The following is a 22,038-nucleotide window of genomic DNA, read 5'->3' on the forward strand; positions in this document are numbered from 1 at the left end:
CAACAGACCAAACTTTTAAAAAATCAAATCATATGAGGTTTCAAGTAATTCAGTAATGGCAAATTTGAATAATTGCTGCAGCACTTTGTTTAGTGGCATTAAATAAATTCTGAAACAGCAGCAAGACTCAAGGAAACACGAAATAGTCAGATTAATTGAAGTCTTTGCCATTTCACACCCTGTCACCTTCCAATCTAACGTAGACCTTAGGGCATGCCACACCTGTGTTGGCCACCAGAACCTAAATTCCAAAAAATAATATATGAAAAAAACTGTCAGTATTCTGTTCTCTTTCTATTTATACACTTACAAAGTTAATAACATCTTTTTATGTCGTGTTACAAAGCCAGCACCTGGTATCAGTAGGTAAACTGATACAAATGTTCAACATACTGACATATGCATAGCTATGGAAATAGCTTCTTTCAAAGTAATATTTTTTGTATAATAAATTAATAATTATTAAATACATTTAGCCCTCTAAACAGAAACAGAATATAGTACCAATTCACTCTTAATAGCACAAACAGAATAAGCTTGAGTTATCTGCTTCTCTTTGTTTATACATGCCTTGTCCCCTTCTACATCTCTAAACATTCTCCTTCATGACATGACCTACAGAACATGATGCATGAATGACAAAAGAGACTGAGAAAGCACATCAGCCTTCTGGTACGAAAACATAGCTTGTCTAAAAGTTGGTGCTAAGTCACAAATACACTGCTGTATCTCAAGATTAAACACCGTATACATTCACCTGGCAAAAGGGATTTATTTCTCATTACATAACTGACATTTCGAAATGGAAGTGAATGGTTTATTTTATTTATTTATTTTTATGCCACTGAAAATGACTTAGAACTAGGAGAATGAGAAAGGAAAACTTACTTTCTCCAGCCATTACAGCTTGTGTATACCTGCTTGGAAGCATACTAGTATACCCATAAAAGCTTGACTGTTGTACTGAAAGGAAACATTTTGAAAATTAAATGGTTAGGTATATTATATTATAAATCAACATACAATCTACTATTTCCATTCAGCATGGCTCTGTTTTCGTCAGGGAAATATTCTCTCAACAGAAGCTGAATACTGAAGTTGATGCCTACCTGTGCAGCCAAGAGCAACAACAGCAACAGCTACCAGATTTATAGTATATGAAGTAGATGCTCCAAATGCTTCCCACCATATTTCACATACCGCTACAAAAAATAATGTTATGAATGATACCAGATAACCTGCAACATAAAAAGTAATTTGCATTTAGTAATTCTATTTTTTTCTGATGTGATCGTATGAATACTGAACTTTTCTATTTACCAAATGTGATCCGGGTGTCCAAGGATAATGTTTCAACTAAAACATTATTTGCAAGCACAGCAAAAAATGCCATCACAATGTAAACTAATGACATGTCAAACACAATGGTAGTCCCAGGATAACGAGCTTGAAAATAATCCACGGCAATAATGAAGCTGTAAGAAAGAAATTTCATTACCGAAGCTATAGTTTGTGCAGTTCCATATGTAGAAAATACTGTCACTCCTGTTGACACTCTCTGCGTCACAGAAACACATAGGAGCTTGCCTGTTATAAGGAAGAAGAAATCCGACACCAGCCAATACAAGCGCAAAATATATGCAATTACATTTATCAATTGGCGGCGAGAGATGGCTAAAACCATTTGTAAATCTGAAGTCATTTGCTGTTCGGGCTTTCCCTAACTGTATATATCCTCTGCTTAAGTTTTCGTCCATTGTTGTTCGAGTTGCTTCAGTCTCCAATTTTGCCAAAATTTCTCCAACTGTCGAAAGGTGTCAATGTCAATAGCGGCTGTTTTTATCTATACATTTTATTTACAAATTCAAATGCTAGGATGGAGCCCGACAGCATCTCTCGAGCGGAGAGCGTATCGCGTTTTGAAACCTTTTGAGCCGATAAACTCAAACATCAGGCATTCCTGCAATTATCAGTCGAAAGACGGTCATGTTTCAATATTTATGCAACGGGTGCCTCGTATTTATATACACAGAGTCCTTCATACTCCCAAGCCACAGCACAACTACTTCTACGCATGTCTGTTAAAATACGTGCATTGATTTTTGCGCTTAAAACCAGCGATGTATTAACTCCCGGAGGTTACGTCACGCAGTCATGTGATGGCAAACAAGACACTAACGGGAAGCACACCGATCGTGAGTGACACATTCTCAGTGAGGAAGTTGTGATTGTGGCTTTCGGCTGGGAGCAAATAGAAATTTTTGAAATGTCGCTAAATACAGCACACGCCAACGGAGGCGTGTTGATTCATTCCGGAGAATGGTCAGTAGTGCTTCAACGAATATCCATTCGTAGCAAGATAAGAACAAATTTGTGATATCGGTCTCGAATTTTCTGACATCACCTGTCAATATTTGTGTTGGAATCTCCCGTGTTCCTGTGCTTTATTTCTTTAATTGCTCGTTTTATTTGAGTCCTGCATGCTCAATATATTTTCCTATAATTTGTAGATGGGTAACAACAACATTTGAGCAGTACTAACGATACCGAATTTGAGTAAGTGTTCTACAAAATTACGCAATAGTTAAAATTGAACTCAAATAATTGATGTCATCTTGGTACTGAGATTGTATTGGTGGTTTCTGCCCCCCCCCCCTTTTGTGTTTATAATACTCGTGTCCCTCTCATGCACGTAAAATAAACTATACTGAAAACAACGTACTTCTTTCAGATAGGGCTCAAACATTTATATTAACTTTTAAACATTTGCCAATTTCCCATTTTTATTAAATGGTGATATATGATATTTGTCGTTCTCGTGTATTCCCGAAATTTCTCGTCACATCTAGAAGTGCAATGTTTTCAAATGTTTTGAACGTAGTTTGATAATGGGAAACAACAGCTAGGGCGTTACTGACTTAAGTAACATGGACAAGATCCAAAACTAAGTATTTAATCTATAAATTGTTGTTCATTGCATCCATATCGTGAGAAAAGCACTTCTGCCTGAAATACTACAGTAAGCAGTTGATGTACCTGATATCTTTTTTATTTCTTAATATGCAGTAATGTATATAAAAGTGTGTGTTACTGCTATGTAGTTCAGTTTTTCTATATTTATGTCCCATTTTTATATGTTTATAATGTAACATAGTAAACACACGGGGAACGTATATCTCAAACTAAGACTACTTCAGAATGTTTATTTTATATTCACAAGTTGGTTTCACCATCTGAGCCCTGAACTGTACTTCAGATCAGTGCAGCACCACAACAAACGTTTTAATTGGACATATGCTCACACTAACTGAAGACTGATTTTACAGATTCTTTTCTACAATAATATAATTTGCGAAATTTATCTAATTAATGTATGTTTAATATGTAGGGCTGCACAATGATCTATTTAATCCTGTGTTTTAGTGCCAGATTGATAGACATGAATATGGGTAGATTGCTTTTACCTGTTGACATAGTTCAGTGGGAGACAAAAAATTCTTAGGATTCTGTGTCAGGTCAGTGTACAAGATTATACATTCATATACGTTGAAAACATCTTTCACTGCTCTCCTTGGTGCCGCTTGTACTCTGTTTAGCATTTGTTTCATAAAGAGCTCCAGAAAGCCATATCTTTCCAATGTTAAAGTAGTGCTTATAAGTTACATGTTTTGTTATAAAATATTTGAGGTAGGAAGTTGAAATTTTCACTGGTATTTGTTGTAGTATTGGCTACAACTTAACACAGGTATTCTTTTAAAAAAATAATTTTGTTGTTGGAGATTAATTTTTGTATTGTAATGAAAATTCACTACAGAAGGGACTGTGTAACATTTCCTGAAAATTGGAAGCTAATTCTTATGGTAGATCCTGTGAAAACATGTAATTTGTTGAAAAAATAAAACTTTTGTGATCGAGTGACAGTTTGGATTACCTTTTTAGTGCATTCCAGGTCCATAGGATGGATTATCTTCATCTTCTGCAAACTCCTCCTTCAGCTTCCTCATTGTCCTCCTCCTGTTTACACTGGCATGTATTTCTAGACTATTTACAGCCCTGTCAGCAGCCTGAAAATGTGCCTTGCCTAAAGCAAGCATCCAGAATGAGATTTTCACTCTGCAGTGGAGTGTGCGCTGATAGGAAACTTCCTGGTAGATTAAAACTGTGTGCCGGACCGGGACTCGAAAGTAGGAGATGAGGTACAGGTGGAAGTAAAGCTGTGAGGATGGGGCACGAGTCATGCTTTGGTAGCTCAGATGGTAGAGCACTTGCTCGCGAAAGGCAAAGGTCTGGAGTTTGAGTCTCGGTCTGGCACACAGTTTTAATCTGCCAGGAAGTTTCATAAAGCAAGCATTGTTCGTACCATGTTGAAAACTATCTTCATTACCATATTTTGAAATACTGTGCACCTTACAATATTGCCATCATTGAAAGTAGCAATAGCATCATACACACCAAAGTGAAGTGTTTGTGTTCCAACAAACAGTCTTGGTGATTCTTGATCATTTTACACTATTTACGCTTTCACTGGGGCTTTGAGATTTTTCATGAGCACACTTTTCCAACAGTTCCTGTGCAGCTAAGTTTCTGAAAATAGGTTTTTCCGTCCCCATTACTGCATCAGGCAAACTGTGTTTGTGAGTGTACACTTCACCAGTTAGCAGTCCCTTGTACCCACATTAACTCTTTTCTCCTTTGGGACACAAGTAATGATGGGGACTTTCATAGGTTGAAAAGGTATGGAAAAAAAGCCCAAACAGTCATCTTCGTTTCGTGTGTGTTTTGCCTAATAGCCTTTCCATAATAGTTGTGTATTTTGTCAGTTACACTGTCAGTTAACTACCCCTTAACATCCAACCCTTTACCATCACAGAGTTTTTTTTTTTTGTATGAAACTTTGTGGCCAAAGTCTTGATCACATTCGTTTCTGTACATGTCCAAGCACTCAAATATCTGCACAGTGCCACTGAAACTTTTACAGTCACTGTCATCAAGGTAATTCACGTAACATATACAACAGAATATTGAGGTATACTAGCAGCAGCAACCACTTCCATTCCTCCACTACTGCCACTATAGTTCATGTGTACCTTTATTTTTTCCTGGACACCTACAATATTTAGATATTACTGCTAGACATAAAACTTTCCTATATATACACCGGTGGCAGATACTACACCATGAAGAGACATGTGTACCCATTTACGCCAAGTACCATTGACTGCTACAGTCAAGTGCCGATTAGCTTTGTTTTCTATTACTGCCTCTTCCGCAGCTTTCTTCATAGATTCTATATAGATGACTTCTAATTTAGACCCTGTAAATCTATTATAGTTTGTAAACTTGGCTTGGGGATTTGGAAGATTCAGCATGCCCCAGGAAACTGCACCTGCAGTAGCACCTTTACCAATTGTATGCAAGATATAAACAAATCTAATGTTTTGTTCATAAATTTTGCTATCATTTTCTTCACTTGCAGTTGCTGCAACACTGTTCCAAAAAGGTAGTCATGTATGAATGCTTACCACACTTCAGTTTCATTTCACTGGCAAGTCATAGATAATTTTTTATAGTGAATTCCAGACTGACTTCACTGCACTTCCCCTACATCTTACATAGTTTGAAAAAATTCTGTTGAGAACTGACATATCAAATATTTCATTCACATCTGATTCACTGATAAAACATTCACACTTTTCTCTAACTGAATCAAGCTTCATCTGTGAAGTAATTTCTTTCTAACTTTCATTGCAATGGGTAACTGTACCACCAAGTGAGGTTCACACATTTGCTTATCGTCTTTATTGGCCATGGTAATAACACATACCTTTGGCTTTCCAACATTTCTCCTTTTCTTAAAACCCTTCGGAGGATTTCTAGTCACTTTGTTTACCCATGATTATCCTTCAATAAAACAGAAACTTCGATGAACAGAATCCACAGCAAATATTTTTAGGATTATGCAAGAGTAAGCAAACATGAAAAACATGACAATCGAGCAAGCGATGTATCTCGAACTGTTACGGGTTAGCCACAACACTTATTTTGTACTGTAAACACTTATTTTCTCTCTCATCACTAAAATGTACATGTTGAGCATGTATATTCCAGAGTAAAACATTTGTCAGCTGTTTAACAGCACCACAGTGGGTCATACCCATTCAGAACATATTTCAAAAATATTTTTAAAATAGTTGTAGTCTTCTGAACTGAATAAATTTTATATCAATTGAATGGGGAAAGTATGTGGATTTTTAAAATGCAAAAAAGTAAAAATTGAACATTTCATGATTTTGAACCTTCCCGGAGCCCCTTAAGGAATGAAATCCAGTACAATGTTCCAAATGTCAAGTGTTTATCAGAGACAAGAATGTTGTCAGGAGTGTCCCAGGGAAGTGTGATACAACTGCTCTTGTTCTTTATTCTGTATACATAAATATTCTACCAGATACTGTGTGTGGCAATATGCAACTCTTTACTGATAAATTGGAGTAAATGGGAAAGTACTGTCATTGAAGTTGGAGGATACATGATGACTTAAACAGAATTTGTACTGTGATGTGATGAATGTCAGTGTGTTTTATATGTAGGAAAAGTCAAGGTAGTGCAAATGAGAGGAAAACCGCTATAATTTCCAAATACAATATAAATCAAGTAAGTGGTTGGTAGTAAGGAAACCGAATGGTAGACTTTTCTTTATTGGGCTAATTCTAGGAAGGTGTAGCTTATCTGTAAGAGAGATTGCATATAGAACACAGTTTCAACCCGTTCTTTATTGCTTCTAGAGTTTGGGATTCTGACTAGATTGGATGAAAGGAAGAAATTGAAGTAATTTAGAGGTGTGCTGCTAGATTTGTTAAAAGTAGGTTCAGACAATACACGAGTATTATAGAGATGCTTTGGGAACTTGAATGGGAGTCCCTGGAAGGAAGCGGATGTTCTTTTCACAAGACATTACTGAGAAAATTTAGGGAAGCAGTGTTTGTGGCTGACTGCAGAATTATTCTACTGTAGCTTGTAGAGTGGGTATGTACATGCAGATGAACTTCTGTGTGGCATTGACATTTGTCTGCAGGAAGAGACTACCCATGGGTGGAAGCTGCTGATTTGCTGTAGACTATCAGTCATCTGCCAGGGTAGCACAGGCTACTGCTCTATAAATGTGTTTACTTCAAACTTTTTGATGGCACAGAAAGTGACATCATTAATCATCTGACAACCAGTACTACAAACTTGTTGTGTATGCAGTAGTCTGTCTTCTTAATCTGACAATTATTTTCCAGACAGTCTCCTTTACCTTACCAGTAGCCAATGTACTCATTGCCTCCACTTAACCATCAAACTGGAACACACTGAGGAGGATTGGCTTTAAAATTCCCATCTAGATGTGAATATTTGGATTTTCTGTGGTTTCCTTTAATCATTTCAAGAGAATACTTTGATCTCTCTTAAAAGGGATGGCCAGTTTCCTTCCCTATCATTACCCAATCAAAGTTTAGGCTCCATCTATAATGACCACAATGACAGTGTGTTTTGAAATGCTAATCTTCCTTCCTCATGTGCTTGTCTAGATGTTTCAAGATGATCAGTCTTTCAGTTCCACCAAATGAAGAGTGGTGGGATATTGATTTGCCATCAATAATTCTGTGATGGCTAATTCTAAATATGCAGTTGTTGAGGTCAACATGCAAAAAGTATATAGGTTTTTAAGTCAGACATGGACAATCGTTCACACATATTCCCCCATTTGCCTTCTGACAAGAGATCTTTGGTGCTACCATTCTCATCATTCAACCTCAAGTCACCTGGTTTGATGCAACTTGGTTGTCAAGATTTTGCTGAGTCCATTTCCACAAGAGTACAAACAATTTAGACCGTGTTGACCGTAGGCAAGAGAGCATCCACCTATTGGCAGACCGCAGCCAATTCTTGTTGCGCGCGCACGCACGCACACACACACGCACACACACACGCACACGCGCACACACACGCACTTCGATTAGCTTTTGTATGTACAACTGTTTAATCATGTGAAACTAATCTGTAAACAAAATAATCAAATACTTATGAAAATACGAGTGCTATCCACAAAGTACATTACGTTTTGGAATTAAAAATAAATAAAGTATTGGAATTCTTTATTATATACAGATGAAAGCCACACTTCAATACCACTTTTCTACATAGTTGCCATTTAAATTAAGGCACTTATTGTAGCGATGGACGAGCTTGGAAATTCCTCCGTCGTAAAATTCGGCCGCCTGCGCCTTCAACCACGTGGTTACCTCTTCTTGAAGCTGTGAATCGTCATCAAAACGCTGCATAGCCAACCACTTAAGTGGAAGTTGCTCGGTGCCAGGTCGGGACTGTACGGTGGATGAGGAAACAACTCCCACTTAAAAGATTTGAGAACTTCACGAGTGGCATTTGCCGTGTGGGCCCGGGTGTTGTCGTGAATCAGCAAGATCTTTGAGCCCAACTTTCCCCTGGGCTTGTTTTGTATTGCTCTTCTGAGGTTGTGCAGAGTTTGGCAATACCTTTGAGAGTTTATTGTAGTGCCTCTTTCCATGAAATCCGCAAAAATCACACATTTTCTGTCCCAAAAGACAGTCGCCATCACCTTCCTTGTCGACATTGTCTGCATGCATTTCTTGGGTTTTTGGGGGGAATTTGTGTGCCCCCACTGCATTGACTGCAATTTTGTCTTTCAGTTCACATGCTTAACCCGTTTTGTCACCAGTAAGGATGCGATCGAGTAATGAGTCGCCATCTTTCTCGTAAGCACCCAAAAACGTTAACGCTGCAGCCATCTGCTGATTTTTGTGAATCTCTGTCAAGATTTTTGGTATCCATCTTGCACAAAACTTGTGGTAACCAAGCTTTTCGGTAATGATTTCGTACAACAAACTTCGTGGAATTTGTGGAATACTCATAGAGTGTTCCGTTGTTGTGAAATTACGGCTTTCACGGACTGCGGCATTGACTTTTTCGACAAGTTTGGCAGTCACTATGCTGGGTCTTCCACTTCGCTCTTAGTCGTGAACATTAGTTCGGCCATTTTTAAATTTTATGACCCATTGACGCACTCCACCTTCAGTGATTATGTTGTCCCCATACACTTCACAAAGCTGCCGATAGATTTCTATCGGTATACAGTTTTTTGCAGTCAGAAACCTTATTACAGCACACACTTCACACTTCGCGGCATTTTCAATTAACACTGACATTTCAAACTGTCACAGTAACTCAACGGAGTACAGCACAAACCTGTCACTAGCACGGCAGGATGCCGACTGAGCGGCGGAATGCCATGACACCAAGATGGCCGCGCTAGCCCCACCCCTAACAGACACAAACTAAAATGTAATGTACTTTGTGGATAGCCCTCGTATTTTGGGGTATTATGCTGGGGTCAGATGAATTTATTGTTGAATCACAATGTTTTGCCTCTTCTGTGGAGGATGTCTTGAAAGAAGTTATAACTTTTTTTGGGTGTCCAGTGCACATTCTGGCTAGTTGCTAACTGACGTAAAATTCCATTTCCATGTGATCCCATGCAGAGGCTTATCACATTTTTTGAAAACTCTAGCACAGTTGGCAGCTGTTGGTTGCTGGCATCTGCTATTTCTGTCACCCAGTGGTGGAAGATTGGTACATCTTTTTCAGCACTTTAATACAAATATCATTTAGTTTCACACCTTCCTCATCTGGGTTAAAATTACTAAGGTATTCAGTAATCTAGCTGTGACCTCTGTATAGTTGCATGTAGCAATATCTTGCAGCTGCCAGTACCTGAGATGTATAAAATCAAATGAAGCAATATCCTGGCTGAAAAGCATGATCTGCAACAGGTGATGTTGGTGTCTCCCCTCTGCAGTTGCCTTGGTGTTCCTCTATTATTATTATTATTATTATTATTATTATTATTATTAGTATCCTTCTTCACAATTACACAGTATTCTGTAAATTTCTGTAGAGAATTGCTCTGCTGACAGTTCTTGGATATAAAACCACTGGATGCAGCTGTTAAACAGGCGGCAGTCTGGAAATTACTACTATTATGGGATTACCTATTCTTATTAAATAATTTGAGGTTTCGGCGACTGTTCTTAGTGCCCTCTTAAGTCTACTAACTTAGACATCTGCTTTGACATAATGATGTGTGTGCACACTGAAGCTAAACAGAATACTGACAATATTTATTTTATTTTGTTCTACATTATCTTTTTGGAATATTGGTTGTGGTTGCTGAGTGACTGGTAGTGCAGAATTAATTTGAAAGGCGAGAATTTGGTTTAGATCTGGCAATGCCGGCCGGTGTGGCCGAGCAGTTCTAGGCGCTTCAGCCTGGAACCGCACGATCGCTACAGTCGCAGGTTTGAATCCTGCCTCGGGCATGGATGTGTGTGATGTCCTTAGGTTAGTTAGGTTTAAGTAGTTCTAAGTTCTAGGGGACTGATGACCTCAGAGCCATTTGCACCAGATCTGGCAATGCCAAGAAATGTTGTTTCATGGGAATAAATATAATTCGTGTTATGGCTTATGTGATGGTACAGAATATTAATTAGTGGCTTCTGTCTGCCATTTTGACGGTATAGTGGGTCAATGCAGGAGGGTGGTAGCAGGTTCGGTATTTGTTTTTGAATATTAACATATAGGTTTCATATTGGATGCTATACATATCTATTTAATTATTGTTTTTGCAAAATCATCTGCTCTCAGGAAACAGAATCAGGGTAGTTAGAAGAAAAAAGAAACACATTTTAATAAGCAGCAGTAGAAATTTTCATCCAGATTGTATTACTCATAGAAATCTTGTGTTCCAGCATCAGTCACGGTGCTACAGGTTGTTGTGCAGCTTTGCTTTTGTAGGTTTATAACTTATTTTGGCTCAGTGTGATAAACATGTTGAAGGAATGATTCAATTTTGGAGTATGACACTCATAAGCACGCAGCCTCAGCTGCACTAGCAAACCATGTTCCAGTAGGATTACTGGTGAGTGAAAGATGATGCTTATGCAAAATACACATTCCTGAAAATGTTTTTATCCCACTGGTTTTTCAGGTAGGTAATTCAGTCAGCTGTCCAAGGGAATGGCATCCCTCCAGGCTCTCCCCTCAGTGTCACGCTCTTCATCGCCATCAATGCGTTGGTGACCCCGGGGCCACTGGTCACCCCTGTACTGTGTTTCAATGTTTTTTGCATTTGGCACAGCTCCAATGCAGTAGCATCAGCTGAGTGTGAGCTCCAAGGTGCCATTCGACTGGCCTCTACATACATACTTTCCCGTGGTTTCTAGTTATTTCCTCCAAAAATGTGCAACATGTATTTCAACCATCACACTGTGGTCCATCCTGCTCCACAACTCTTCTTGGGTACCCAGTGCTTGGAAGTTATTGCACAGTCCCATTCTTTGGGCCTTCTTTTTGATAAAAAGCTGACTCTGCTGCTCCACATTTGTCAACTAAAGTCTAGATTCATGCAAAAACTTAACACTCTGCTTCTTTGGCCACACCTCTTTGGATGCAGATTGTGCTATTTTTTCTCAATCTTTACTGGGCCGTGGTCTCATCCCAACTGGATTGTGCTTGCCAGGTTTATAGTTTGGCAGCGGCTATGACTATGAAATTTTACAACACATTTAATGTGGTGACCGGTGCCTTCCGGACTACTTTCAACCTCCGTGCTCTTTAGTTCTGACATTACCAACTCTTGGTCTTCAATGTATTTACCATTCAACAGTTCTCTGACCATGCAATTATCTTTGTGTAAGAGTGGTGTCGACTTCCTTATACTCCCCCTTGGGTGGGGTTACCAGTAGGAATGCACCTCATAGCCCCCTGGCAGGATCCCTGCCTCTCCTCTGTAGATTGTGCTCCCTGTTTCTCATCACACACCACAGTCTGCAGGAGACCAGTAACAACTGTTCAGCACTACCCAATGACCAGACATCTAGAGGAAGACTAAAACTTGTTGGCCACCAGTATTTGGTGGAGGGTGGTGCACAGAAAGCTTAAAAACCAGGCCTCCTTGCATCATGGCGCAATGATTGAAAAACAAATTGAAACCTTTGAGCCAGTTTGCAATAAGAAATAAAATTATTGTAAAAAATACTTTCTGCATAAGACAGTGCCTATGGGAACCAGCAAATTGCCAGACAGCAGTAGTAGCCACAAATGTGGAACATATTAAAACTAAAAATAAAACAAAAATATCAGATAGTAATAAGGAGAAAAGTGGAATAGAATAAAGTTGTAAGAGATCAGTGGCAGGAAGTATTCAATAATCAAAGAAGCGGTGAATGCTATGAGAGGGCACAGAAAGAAGAGAAAAAGCAAGACTGCCAAAAATGAGAAAAACAAAGCCAGAAGAAGAGGGAGATATATAAAGAAGTATGAAGACAACATAACATACAGAAAAAAAAATGTAAATTCGAAGGAATGAAGAATCACAATATATTAAATGAAACTAGGAAATAATATTTTTACAGGAATAATGAAGTATTGAGGAGTAAAAGCAAAAAATAAATTACAAGCAAATGCTGACCAGCATTAACCGGGGAAAGCTCACACAGGCATAAGACAGTTTGGATTGCCAAAGAAAATGGTTGATTTAAGAAATGGTGCTGTACAAAAGGGGATCAGCAATTTGGTGTTAAAGTGCAGTCAAGAAGTCAATCAAGAGGTGGATCATCTACAACATGTGACTCCAAAAGGCAGATCAAAAGGCCATCATAACTAATGAGAGTATAAAAATGTTTACATCTGTGGACCACATAGCTGTAGTAATTTGAACAAAGGCTTGCAGAAAATATATAATATCCAATGTGCTAGAAATAGTAGTCAACCAGTATTCAACAGAGAAGAAAACAAAAGTAGCATGCACACACATGCACAAAGCACAGAAGAGAAATTTAGCTAACATATTAATAGGTAATAAAATAAATACATTTATCTTGTTCAAGCAAAAGACATAATGAACAATATCATTACCATAGTCAGTTATCATTATTTGGTATTTTTCCATTCTCCAGTGACACAAGATGTTGATTGTACCAACAATTTTATTTTACACAAATATCTTCCTCTTGAGTTGATATATCAACAGTTTACATGACAACCTATTCTCTGACATTGTAATTTATTGGTGCACTTTAGTGTGGAATGTTAGTACAACATTACCATTTTTTCTACATGCCATTGTTTTCTTAGTTTTTCTCACCCAGCTCCTCTGTTCAAAGTTACACCCTCAAGGAACATAAATGTCACCTGTATAACACAGAACAAAATTACAGACATAAAGAAGACACTTTAAATAGTGCGCGATACACAAATTTATTACTTTAGGATAAAATTAACAGGAGGGATTTAATCTAAGTATTCGTAAAATACTAATTTGATGATTACTTACTGGTGAGAAGCTTCAACAATGAAAATGCCAATGAATGTAATTTTAAAAGTTTTCAGAAGAAAAATAATACCTTGTCTTATGCAGAAAATACCTTGTTGTATTAAGGAAAACTATGTATGTATGTATGCATGATGAGCATAAATGAAGAAAACACATGTTAGAAAATGAAGTCATTGGCAGATTTATGAAATTACAGTTTTTGAGGTTGCTTTATCACCTGCAGCAAATATCAAGTAACTCTCTCCAAAAAAGTATGTTAACATTTTGTTACATTGCTCCTGTACAACAAGATTACATATTTCTGTCCCTTGATTCACTTTGGAGTGTGTGTATGATATCTGTAACACAATTAGTGTAAAATGTTGCTGATTCAAATAAGAGGGGCACCACATCAAATGGATAAAAAATTTGAAATTGGGTGTGGGCTGCTAAACAACACTTTTTTGTTGTCAAATGATTTGAATTGATAGTTAATCAGAGAGCTGAAGCACATTTAAGACTATAGTTAACATTTTCCTGAATGTCCTGTAATTATAAATATAATGGATTAACAAATTAATGAAAATGACCCCCGCCCCACCTCCCCTTTCCTCCTTCGCACTGTCTCACATTCACACACAAATTACAAACAGAATCAAAAGCTTAAATCAGAATTATAATGGAAAACCGTGAATGTATGTCCAGGCATACTTGAATGTGTCAAAGTAAATACAGAAACGCAAAATCAGGCCAGCATGCATTAATGGCTACTGCAGTATCCCTTAATCCCCAGTATTTGTAGTAGTTGTACTTGCCACCCAAGTGTCTAGGTGTTTTCAGATTTGTCAGCTCAGAACTAGGTAGCCAATTACTCAAGAACAATGTTATAGAAGAGAAATGAGACAGTAGATTTGCTGATTGCAGGAAATTAGGGAAGGCAATGAATCTGTCTCCTTTTATGAATAATATAGAAAGTGAACGTGCAGGTAATCGTTTGCAAAAAACATCTTTGCTATCTTTCCATAGTTCTAATACTCCTACCATATATGCTAAGCATTCACAAGGCATCCTCCCTCTCATTAAAACATATGATCTTGGATTAGAACTTTTTGCCTACATCTTCCTGTAGGGTTTATACTGCTTTCCAGAATTCTTCATAAAATTTTTACTGTATTGTAAAGTAATATTCAACTGTCAACCTACAAAGTAATCTAGCTCCTCATGCTTTAGCTATTTCCCATCTCATTGCTGCGTGGATAAAATCTGCATGCAAGACTTGTGCAAGATATTCCAAGCATGCTCTCTGCACATTCTATTTCAGTCAAATCCTTGGCACCAGACAGGGCAATCTATGAAAGCAACCATGTCATGTATTAACTTCATTACAGTCACATTGATCTTTCAAATTCGTATTTTCACCAAACAGATGTTCGCACACATGGCATTGCCAAATTTTGCTCAAAGCAGCTTGGATTTACCAGTGGCAAAGCAACTACTTGGCACAGCATGATCACCTTCAGTGGCTACAGAACTACCTATGACATCTGGATATTTCATCGAAGTCTTTAGATGAATGATTGCCTTTCAAACATATATTTCAGTTTTCCAATCATACTGACTTTTTTCTCATTTAGTTTCTATACTCCATGCACCCTTGTATCACATCACACCCTCTCCAGTTTCTACATGACGTTTCTCTCCCCCTCACCTTTGCATACTCATCCACAGTTTAAGCTATGTTGTCCCCTATGTCCTCTCCTGTTTACTCTACCCCTACCTTTTTCAGACCCAGGGTGAGCTTGCTTTTGGTCTTCACTCCTATTGTATTCACTTCCTTTCCACTACATTGCTGGGAAAAAATTAAGAATTAATTCGTGCAATATATTAGCAATATGTTTATTGTTGGTAAACTTTTCTTTCAGTCTTATTCTTCAGAAAGTGAATATAAATGAGTAATTTGAAATAAATGGTACTTTATTAAATGCAGGTATATACAGATTATAGTATCAAAAAGGCAGATATTTTTTAGATGGACTTTTTGTGGCCACATTTGTTCAGTTCCTTTTGGTCTGGTGATGTTGATGTCTAGCTTATCAGCGGCTTATTTTACGTGTGTGATGAGCAATTTACAAACTATAGATAAATTTTTGTAGCATATTTTCCTCAGTATCTGAGCAGATAGTCACGTAACTGCCCAGAATAACGAAAGCATTGTTTGAGAATATGTAAATTAGTAAAATTTCAAAGATTAATATTTTTATTGAAATTCATTCCTTCTTTCAGCATATTTATTTTTTGAATTTCATTACTTGTTTCAGCATACTTCTTTTTAGTGATCACGTAACAATGGAATTCCATGGACAGGATCAGCCAGAGTTTAAAGGCACCAAAGTAGGAAGGTTATATCTGACAACACATCGCATGATATTCAATGCTAAAGATTCGAGAGACAAAATGCAGTCATTTAGCTTTCCATTTGTAACACTGAGTGATGTAAGTAATTTTAATTGCTTCAGACTTTCTTACAATAAATCTCTGCAGTGGTACCATAATGTCTCCAGTATCTTAAATCGATATATTGTTGTTACATTCTATTTCACATTGTCATTTTTAAATGTAAAACATAACAGTACTGCAGAACGAACCTGCTGTTACTTGATGGTGGGTTTCACAGTATGATAGCTAACATTTGGTATTAACATTTGTTGAGCTAAACCACACACACACACACACACACACACACACACACACACACACACACACACACACACACACACAGAGAGAGAGAGAGAGAGAGAGAGAGAGAGAGAGAGAGAGAGAGAGAGATATTTTGGCAGGTGGACAAGTGTGGAGTGGGGAGGAGGTGAGGGGCAGGAAGAGGGGTTTGAGGTCAGTAGTGAGTGGGGAGGAGGTGAGGCAGCATGTTTGCAAGCTAGGAATGTGGGAGGTAGTGGTGGCAGATACACTGGCTAGTCATGTGGCATGTGGTGCACAGGTATCAGAGGCAGTAGGATGTGATGCATATGTGGTGCATGGAAAAGTTAACTGGGGGGGGGGGTGGATTGGGAGGGGTTGACAGAACAGAGGAAGGGGAAACTGGTAGATGGAGAATGTAAGGACATTGGGTTGATGGAGATTGAAGCCAGGAGATTGTGGTAGCTGAGAGGTGCTGGTGTTGAAGGGAAAACTCCTGATGGCTTGGGTTGTGAAATAGCCATTGAAATTGAATAGGTTGTGCTCAGCAGCATGCTATACACCAAGTGGTCAACTATGTTCTTGGCTACAGTTTGGCAATGACCACCATTGTTGTGGACAACTGGTTGGTTGTCCTTCTAACATTAAAAGCTGTGCAGTGGCTGTATGAGACTTGGTAGATGACACCGCTGCATTCACAGGTGGCCTTGCCTGTGATGCAGTAGGATAAGCCTGTCATATGCTTTTCACATGAGTGAAATGGACAGATTTTTTACCTGGGGCTTCCACAGGGTATGATCCTTGTGGCAAGGGGTTGTTAGTGGAAGTGGCACGGGGTGACCAGGGATGTTGTGTAGATTGGGTGGGTGATGGAATACCAAACCAAGGGAAGGGTTGTGGATGTGATGATGTGATGCCCCACATTTCCAGACATGATGATGCATAATCCAAGCCCTGGTGAAGGACAAGGTTCAGTTGTTCCAGTCAAGGGCACTATTGGGCGAGGTGGTGGACACTCTTATCATAGCTGATTCTTGAGGGTAGTGGGAGGATTAGGGAAGTGAGAGGATATGGCATGGAAGATCTATTTGTGGGCTAGGTTTAGAATGTAGTGCCTTTCTGTGAAGGCCATCATGAGACCTTCAGTATATTCGGCACTGAAGTTCTGATCACTGCAGGTATGTCATCCATGGATGAACAGGCTGTATAGAAGCGAATTTTTTGGTATGAAAGGTATAACAGCTGTCAAAGTGCAGTTACTGTTAGTCAGTGGGTTTAATGTAGACATACGTATGGATCGAGCCATCAGAGAGGTGGTAGACATCCAAGAAGGTGGTGGGAGAGAAGGTGCTGAGGTTGCAGAGATAGGATGTCCTGACCCTGAGTCCAGATAATGAAGATATCGTCAGTGAATCTGAATCAGACAAGGGGTTTGGGCTTTGAGAGGCTAGGGAAGTTTCCTATAGATAGCCCATTGAAAGATTGACTTAATGTGGGTGTCATGCAATAGCCTATGGCTGTCACTCCCATACACGCTGCCTGCCTGTAGATGACATATCTGCAGTGACAAGAACACTCTTGTTCAGTATGCTAAAGGCCTCATGAGGGCGTTCATAGACTTGTCCGTAAACAATTTCCCATGTTAGATTCTTGCACATCCCTAATCCTCCCACCACCCCAAGAATCAACCAAAGAGGAGCACTGTCCCTAGTCCCAAATGTCATCCTGGACTGGAAAAACTGAACCATGTTTGTTGTCAGGGTTTCGGTTATTTATCATCCTGCCTGAAAATGAGTGACATCCTACCTAAGATCTTTCCCACCCCTCCCAAAGTGGTGTTATGTAGTCCACTCAACCTAAACGTCATCTTTGTCCATGATTATGCTGCATCCACTCTCAACCCCTTGCCACAGATATCACCCCCCCGTGAGAGACCTAAATACAAGACTTGCCCAATTCACTCACCCAGCACTTCTTACTCCAGTCCTTTCTCAGACTTATCCTATCCCACAGAGACAAGGTCACCTGTCAAAGCAACTATGTCATATAAAAACTGTAATCACTGCACAGCTTTCAATGGCCTCATGACAACCGACGAACTCTCCATCAGAACGAATGTTACCACCTCAGTCTCCATTAACACACTGTCCCTACATCCTCTATTGACCATTTTCCCCTTTCTCTCTCCTGTCACCCCCTCCCAACCCATGTCTCCATATAACATTCATTGTGCTCCCCATCACACCATCTCCGATGCCTGGTGCATCATGTGTCTAGTCCACATACCTGTTGCCTCTCCCTCCCATATTCATAGCCAGAAATCCTGCTTCCTTCCTCTGAGCTGCTAGCTACCCATCTCAGCCACTGTTCCTGCCTGCCTTCCATTCCCCCCCCCCCTCCCTCCCCCCTCCCCAATCTACTCTAGGCTACCTGCCTAAATGCAATCCCACCATCGTCTGTCTGTCTGTCCAGCCAGTGCAATGTAGGGGCTTGCTTGTATGTGTGTGCCCATGTGTTTTCATGTATGTATTTGTACTCTAGCCCAACAAAGGATTTATTCCAAAAGCTGACAAGTTTCAGCATTTATTTACTTTTCATGCATGGTAATTTATTTCTTTCAGGTTGAGCTGGAACAACCCATGTTTGGTGCAAATTATATAAAAGGGAAGGTGAGAGCACAGCCTAATGGAAATTGGGTTGGTGAGGCAAAGTTCAAACTTCTCTTTAAGTCTGGTGGTGCTATTGAATATGGAACAGCAATGTTGAAAGCAGCACAGATGGGTACGTTTTTTTAAAAATGGTTCTCTGTGACTATAGGCCACAATAGCAATATTAACAGCAAATTGATGATGATAATAATTACTGCACTAGACTAATATTATTCCTTCATTTTATTATTATAATATATGCCACAACTAACTTACAGAGGTTTTTAATAGAATACCAAACTAAATATGAGTATATGTAGTAATTAGATTCCATTACAGATTAAAATTTTTGCAGGCAAGTGCCCAGGTTAGTGTTCTTTCTAGCAATTGAACCTCAGTTCTTTATGGATTACACTGAATATATTTTTAGAGTGGTGGCAGCATTGCAGAAGACATTAATGGCTCCCTTCTGATCCAGAAAGCAGATGTAAGCAGAAAACTGCAGAGTATCTTTCACCAGGACTTGATATTACAATCAGGAGAGCAGTCTGTCTGCTGAAGGATAATTGAGTACACATGGGAGAATTATTGTAGTATTTGAGCAGACCATCATCCCAGAAAAGGCTATGATTGTAGTTTATCATTGTGATGTCATACACTATGTACCATTAGTTACATAGTGCTGTAAGTGCTTCTGTTTCAAAATATGTCATCTTAAAATCCCAGTGAATGCACCTGTGGCAACTATGGGCACACTGAGCACAACAAAACATCTTGTGTCCATTCTACAACTTGTCAGCTGTAAAGACTGCCACCATCACTCCCACTTGCCAGTGTGTCCCATTTGCAAGAAAAACGGAAGACATTAAAATAACACCTGTGAGGGTTTATTGTACTTCGATAAAAAGAAGTATAAACATTTTCACCCTTTTGTTATGACAACTTGTTTTTGCGACAGTTGTGGAAAAAGATTTTACTGTCCATCCAAATGGCATTACACTTGGCCATTCTACGATGACACCTAATTTATATGAGGCAGTCTACCATTTTATTTTCCCCTCTCCTTACTAACACTTGGGACTGTAATACCCTGTCCTCAGCCAAAGGAACATTCCTCTTCTCTGGTGTCCATTGGTAGATATATGCCGTCTGTCCCCTCCTCCCAGACCCATGTGGACTTGTCTACAGCTCATGGTCGCATTCTCGCTTCCCGAGCACGGGATCCTGGGTTTGATTCCAGGTGGGGTCAGGGATTTTCACCTGCCTCGAGATAACTGTGTGTTTGTGTTGTCCTCATTATTTCATCATCATTCATGAAAGTGGCGAGTTTTGACTGTGCAAAGGTTGGGAAATTGTACGGGTTCTGATAACTGCACAGTTGACTGCCCCACAAACTCATCATCATCATCATCATCATCATCATCATCATCATCATCATCATGATCATCATCATCATCATCATCATCATCCCCCCCCCCCCCCCCCAGGGGGCTCACAGTCCTTACGTGAGTACGTGCGTGGCGAGCACGGGCTCCGAGCTATTGTAGCCTTCCTTCTTTCCAGGGCTGCATTTCCTTGCCCTTCGTCTCCTTGCTCCTTCCCCTTCGCCCTCTCGTCTCCCTCTCTTGGTGTCCTTGTTTAAGTTGGCCCCGATATCCTCCTGGATATGTTGGCTTTGCAATTTGGTTTTGTTGTGTAATCACCTCATCCTTTCGGCATTCCCTGGTCCCCATCTCAGATTTGACCTCCATTACTAAATTTCTGTCCCGTAGTGTGAGCCATTTGGGGAAGAGCACCTTACCTAGTGTCTCCAGCGTGTGCACTCCTAGTTCATTCCACCTTTTCCTTCATGTCGTTGTCTGATGCTAGGGTGCATAACCAGCACGGTAGCCAGCCCATTTAGTGGGGTCGCTATGTACCCTTTTGGTTGAGCCCCCTGAAAACACAGGGATCACACTTCTGATACCTGAGCTGTGACCACCACATGTAAGCCTAGGAGTGGTTGCTTGTCGTCCTGGAGTATCGGAACTCCCGGTAATGGCCGCCGTGCCAGAGGGCCCTTGCTGTGGCTGGGTGGCACCCGTGGGGAGAGCCTGTGATCGTTGTGGATGGTATCAGGGCAGACACTTTGCAAATAAAACGCATACGGGTCCAGAACTCTGGCTGTTCTTCTGTGGCTGTCTCTCTGCATGGAACTAATTCTTTTAGTGCTGCTTCTTCTGCCCCTTCGGCCTTCCCTTCCGTAGACCCCTGGGAGGAGGGTCAGGTTCGTTGGCTAGGGTCGAAACCTTTCCCCCTCTATCTAGTTTGCACCAGTACTGATGGGGATACTTTCACCAATACCAAACCTTTATTTTTTTGTGGAACACACTGAAGACAAGTTTGTCGAAGTGGACTCACTAACTAAGATGCGGTCGGGTTCGTTGTTGATCAAAACTGCTTCAGCTGCCCAGTCTGCGGCTCTTCGTGCCTGTAACCATCTTGGCACAATTCCTGTGTCCATTAACCCCGCCACCCCCCCCCCCCCCCCCCCCCGCTCCCCTGGTCTCTGATTATGGTTTAAGGTGTGATTTTTCACAGGGACCTCATCCTTCAAACTGATGAGGAACATTGGGACAATCTCGGACGGCGAGGTGTTCACTTTGTTCGGCATGTTCAGAAAGATCCAAAGGACAATCGCATTGATATTGGTGCCTTTATCCTGGCCTTTGAAGGGGATATTCTCCCTGAGAAAGTAAAGATTATGGTTTGTCGATGTGATGTGAAGCCGTACATCCCACCACCTACGGGATGTTATAAGTGTTTGCATTTTGGACACATCTTACCGCTGTTCGCAGGAACCTCTCTGTGGTGACTGTAGATGTCCACTCCATGAGGGGAGTTCCTTTGTTCCCCCTCCTGTGTGTGTGTGTGTGTGTGTGTGTTAATTGTCATGGCAATCATTCTCCATGTTCACCAGATTGCCCAGTTTATAAGAAGGAAAAGAAGATACAGGAGTATAAGTCCCTTGATCGTCTAACCTACACTGAGGCACATAAGAAGTATGCACGTCTTCACCCGGTGTTGATGACGTCCAGCTATGCTTTAGTTACATCTTCACCTCTTCCTCCCCCTCCCTTACCCCAGTCCCGAAGCCCTCTTCTCCCCCCCTCCCCTGCGGCTCCCACACCCTCCCCTTCGGGTGCCACTCCCCCTCCCCAGCTGGGGAAGTGTCCCACTTCTTCGTCATCTGCCGGTCAAGTGCCCCCCTCCCGGGATACCCCTTCCCGGCACCTTCCAGGCCAAAGGTCTGCTGCCACACGACAACCA

At 40.2% G+C, this 22,038-nt stretch overlaps 2 protein-coding genes across 2 annotated transcripts in view; one reads left to right on the forward strand and one right to left on the reverse strand.

Moving 5' to 3' along the window:
• Positions 1 to 2,122, reverse strand: part of LOC126354570 (equilibrative nucleoside transporter 4) — a 173,037-nt gene extending 170,915 nt beyond the window's left edge. Inside the window, exons 1-4 of the mRNA XM_050004315.1 lie at positions 1,588 to 2,122; positions 1,321 to 1,475; positions 1,110 to 1,238; positions 889 to 963 (exon numbers count right to left, since the gene is read on the reverse strand). Coding sequence (XP_049860272.1) covers positions 889 to 963; positions 1,110 to 1,238; positions 1,321 to 1,475; positions 1,588 to 1,757 — 529 coding nt within the window. The 5' untranslated portion in view covers positions 1,758 to 2,122. The remainder of the gene's footprint in view (positions 1 to 888; positions 964 to 1,109; positions 1,239 to 1,320; positions 1,476 to 1,587) is intronic.
• Positions 2,116 to 22,038, forward strand: part of LOC126354572 (WW domain-binding protein 2) — a 114,863-nt gene continuing 94,940 nt past the window's right edge. Inside the window, exons 1-3 of the mRNA XM_050004317.1 lie at positions 2,116 to 2,322; positions 15,706 to 15,880; positions 18,703 to 18,862. Of these exons, the coding sequence (XP_049860274.1) occupies positions 2,267 to 2,322; positions 15,706 to 15,880; positions 18,703 to 18,862 (391 nt within the window). The 5' untranslated portion in view covers positions 2,116 to 2,266. The remainder of the gene's footprint in view (positions 2,323 to 15,705; positions 15,881 to 18,702; positions 18,863 to 22,038) is intronic.

The sequence above is a fragment of the Schistocerca gregaria genome, chromosome 3, assembly GCF_023897955.1.
Source record: "Schistocerca gregaria isolate iqSchGreg1 chromosome 3, iqSchGreg1.2, whole genome shotgun sequence".
NCBI classification, from domain to species: Eukaryota; Metazoa; Arthropoda; class Insecta; order Orthoptera; family Acrididae; genus Schistocerca; species Schistocerca gregaria.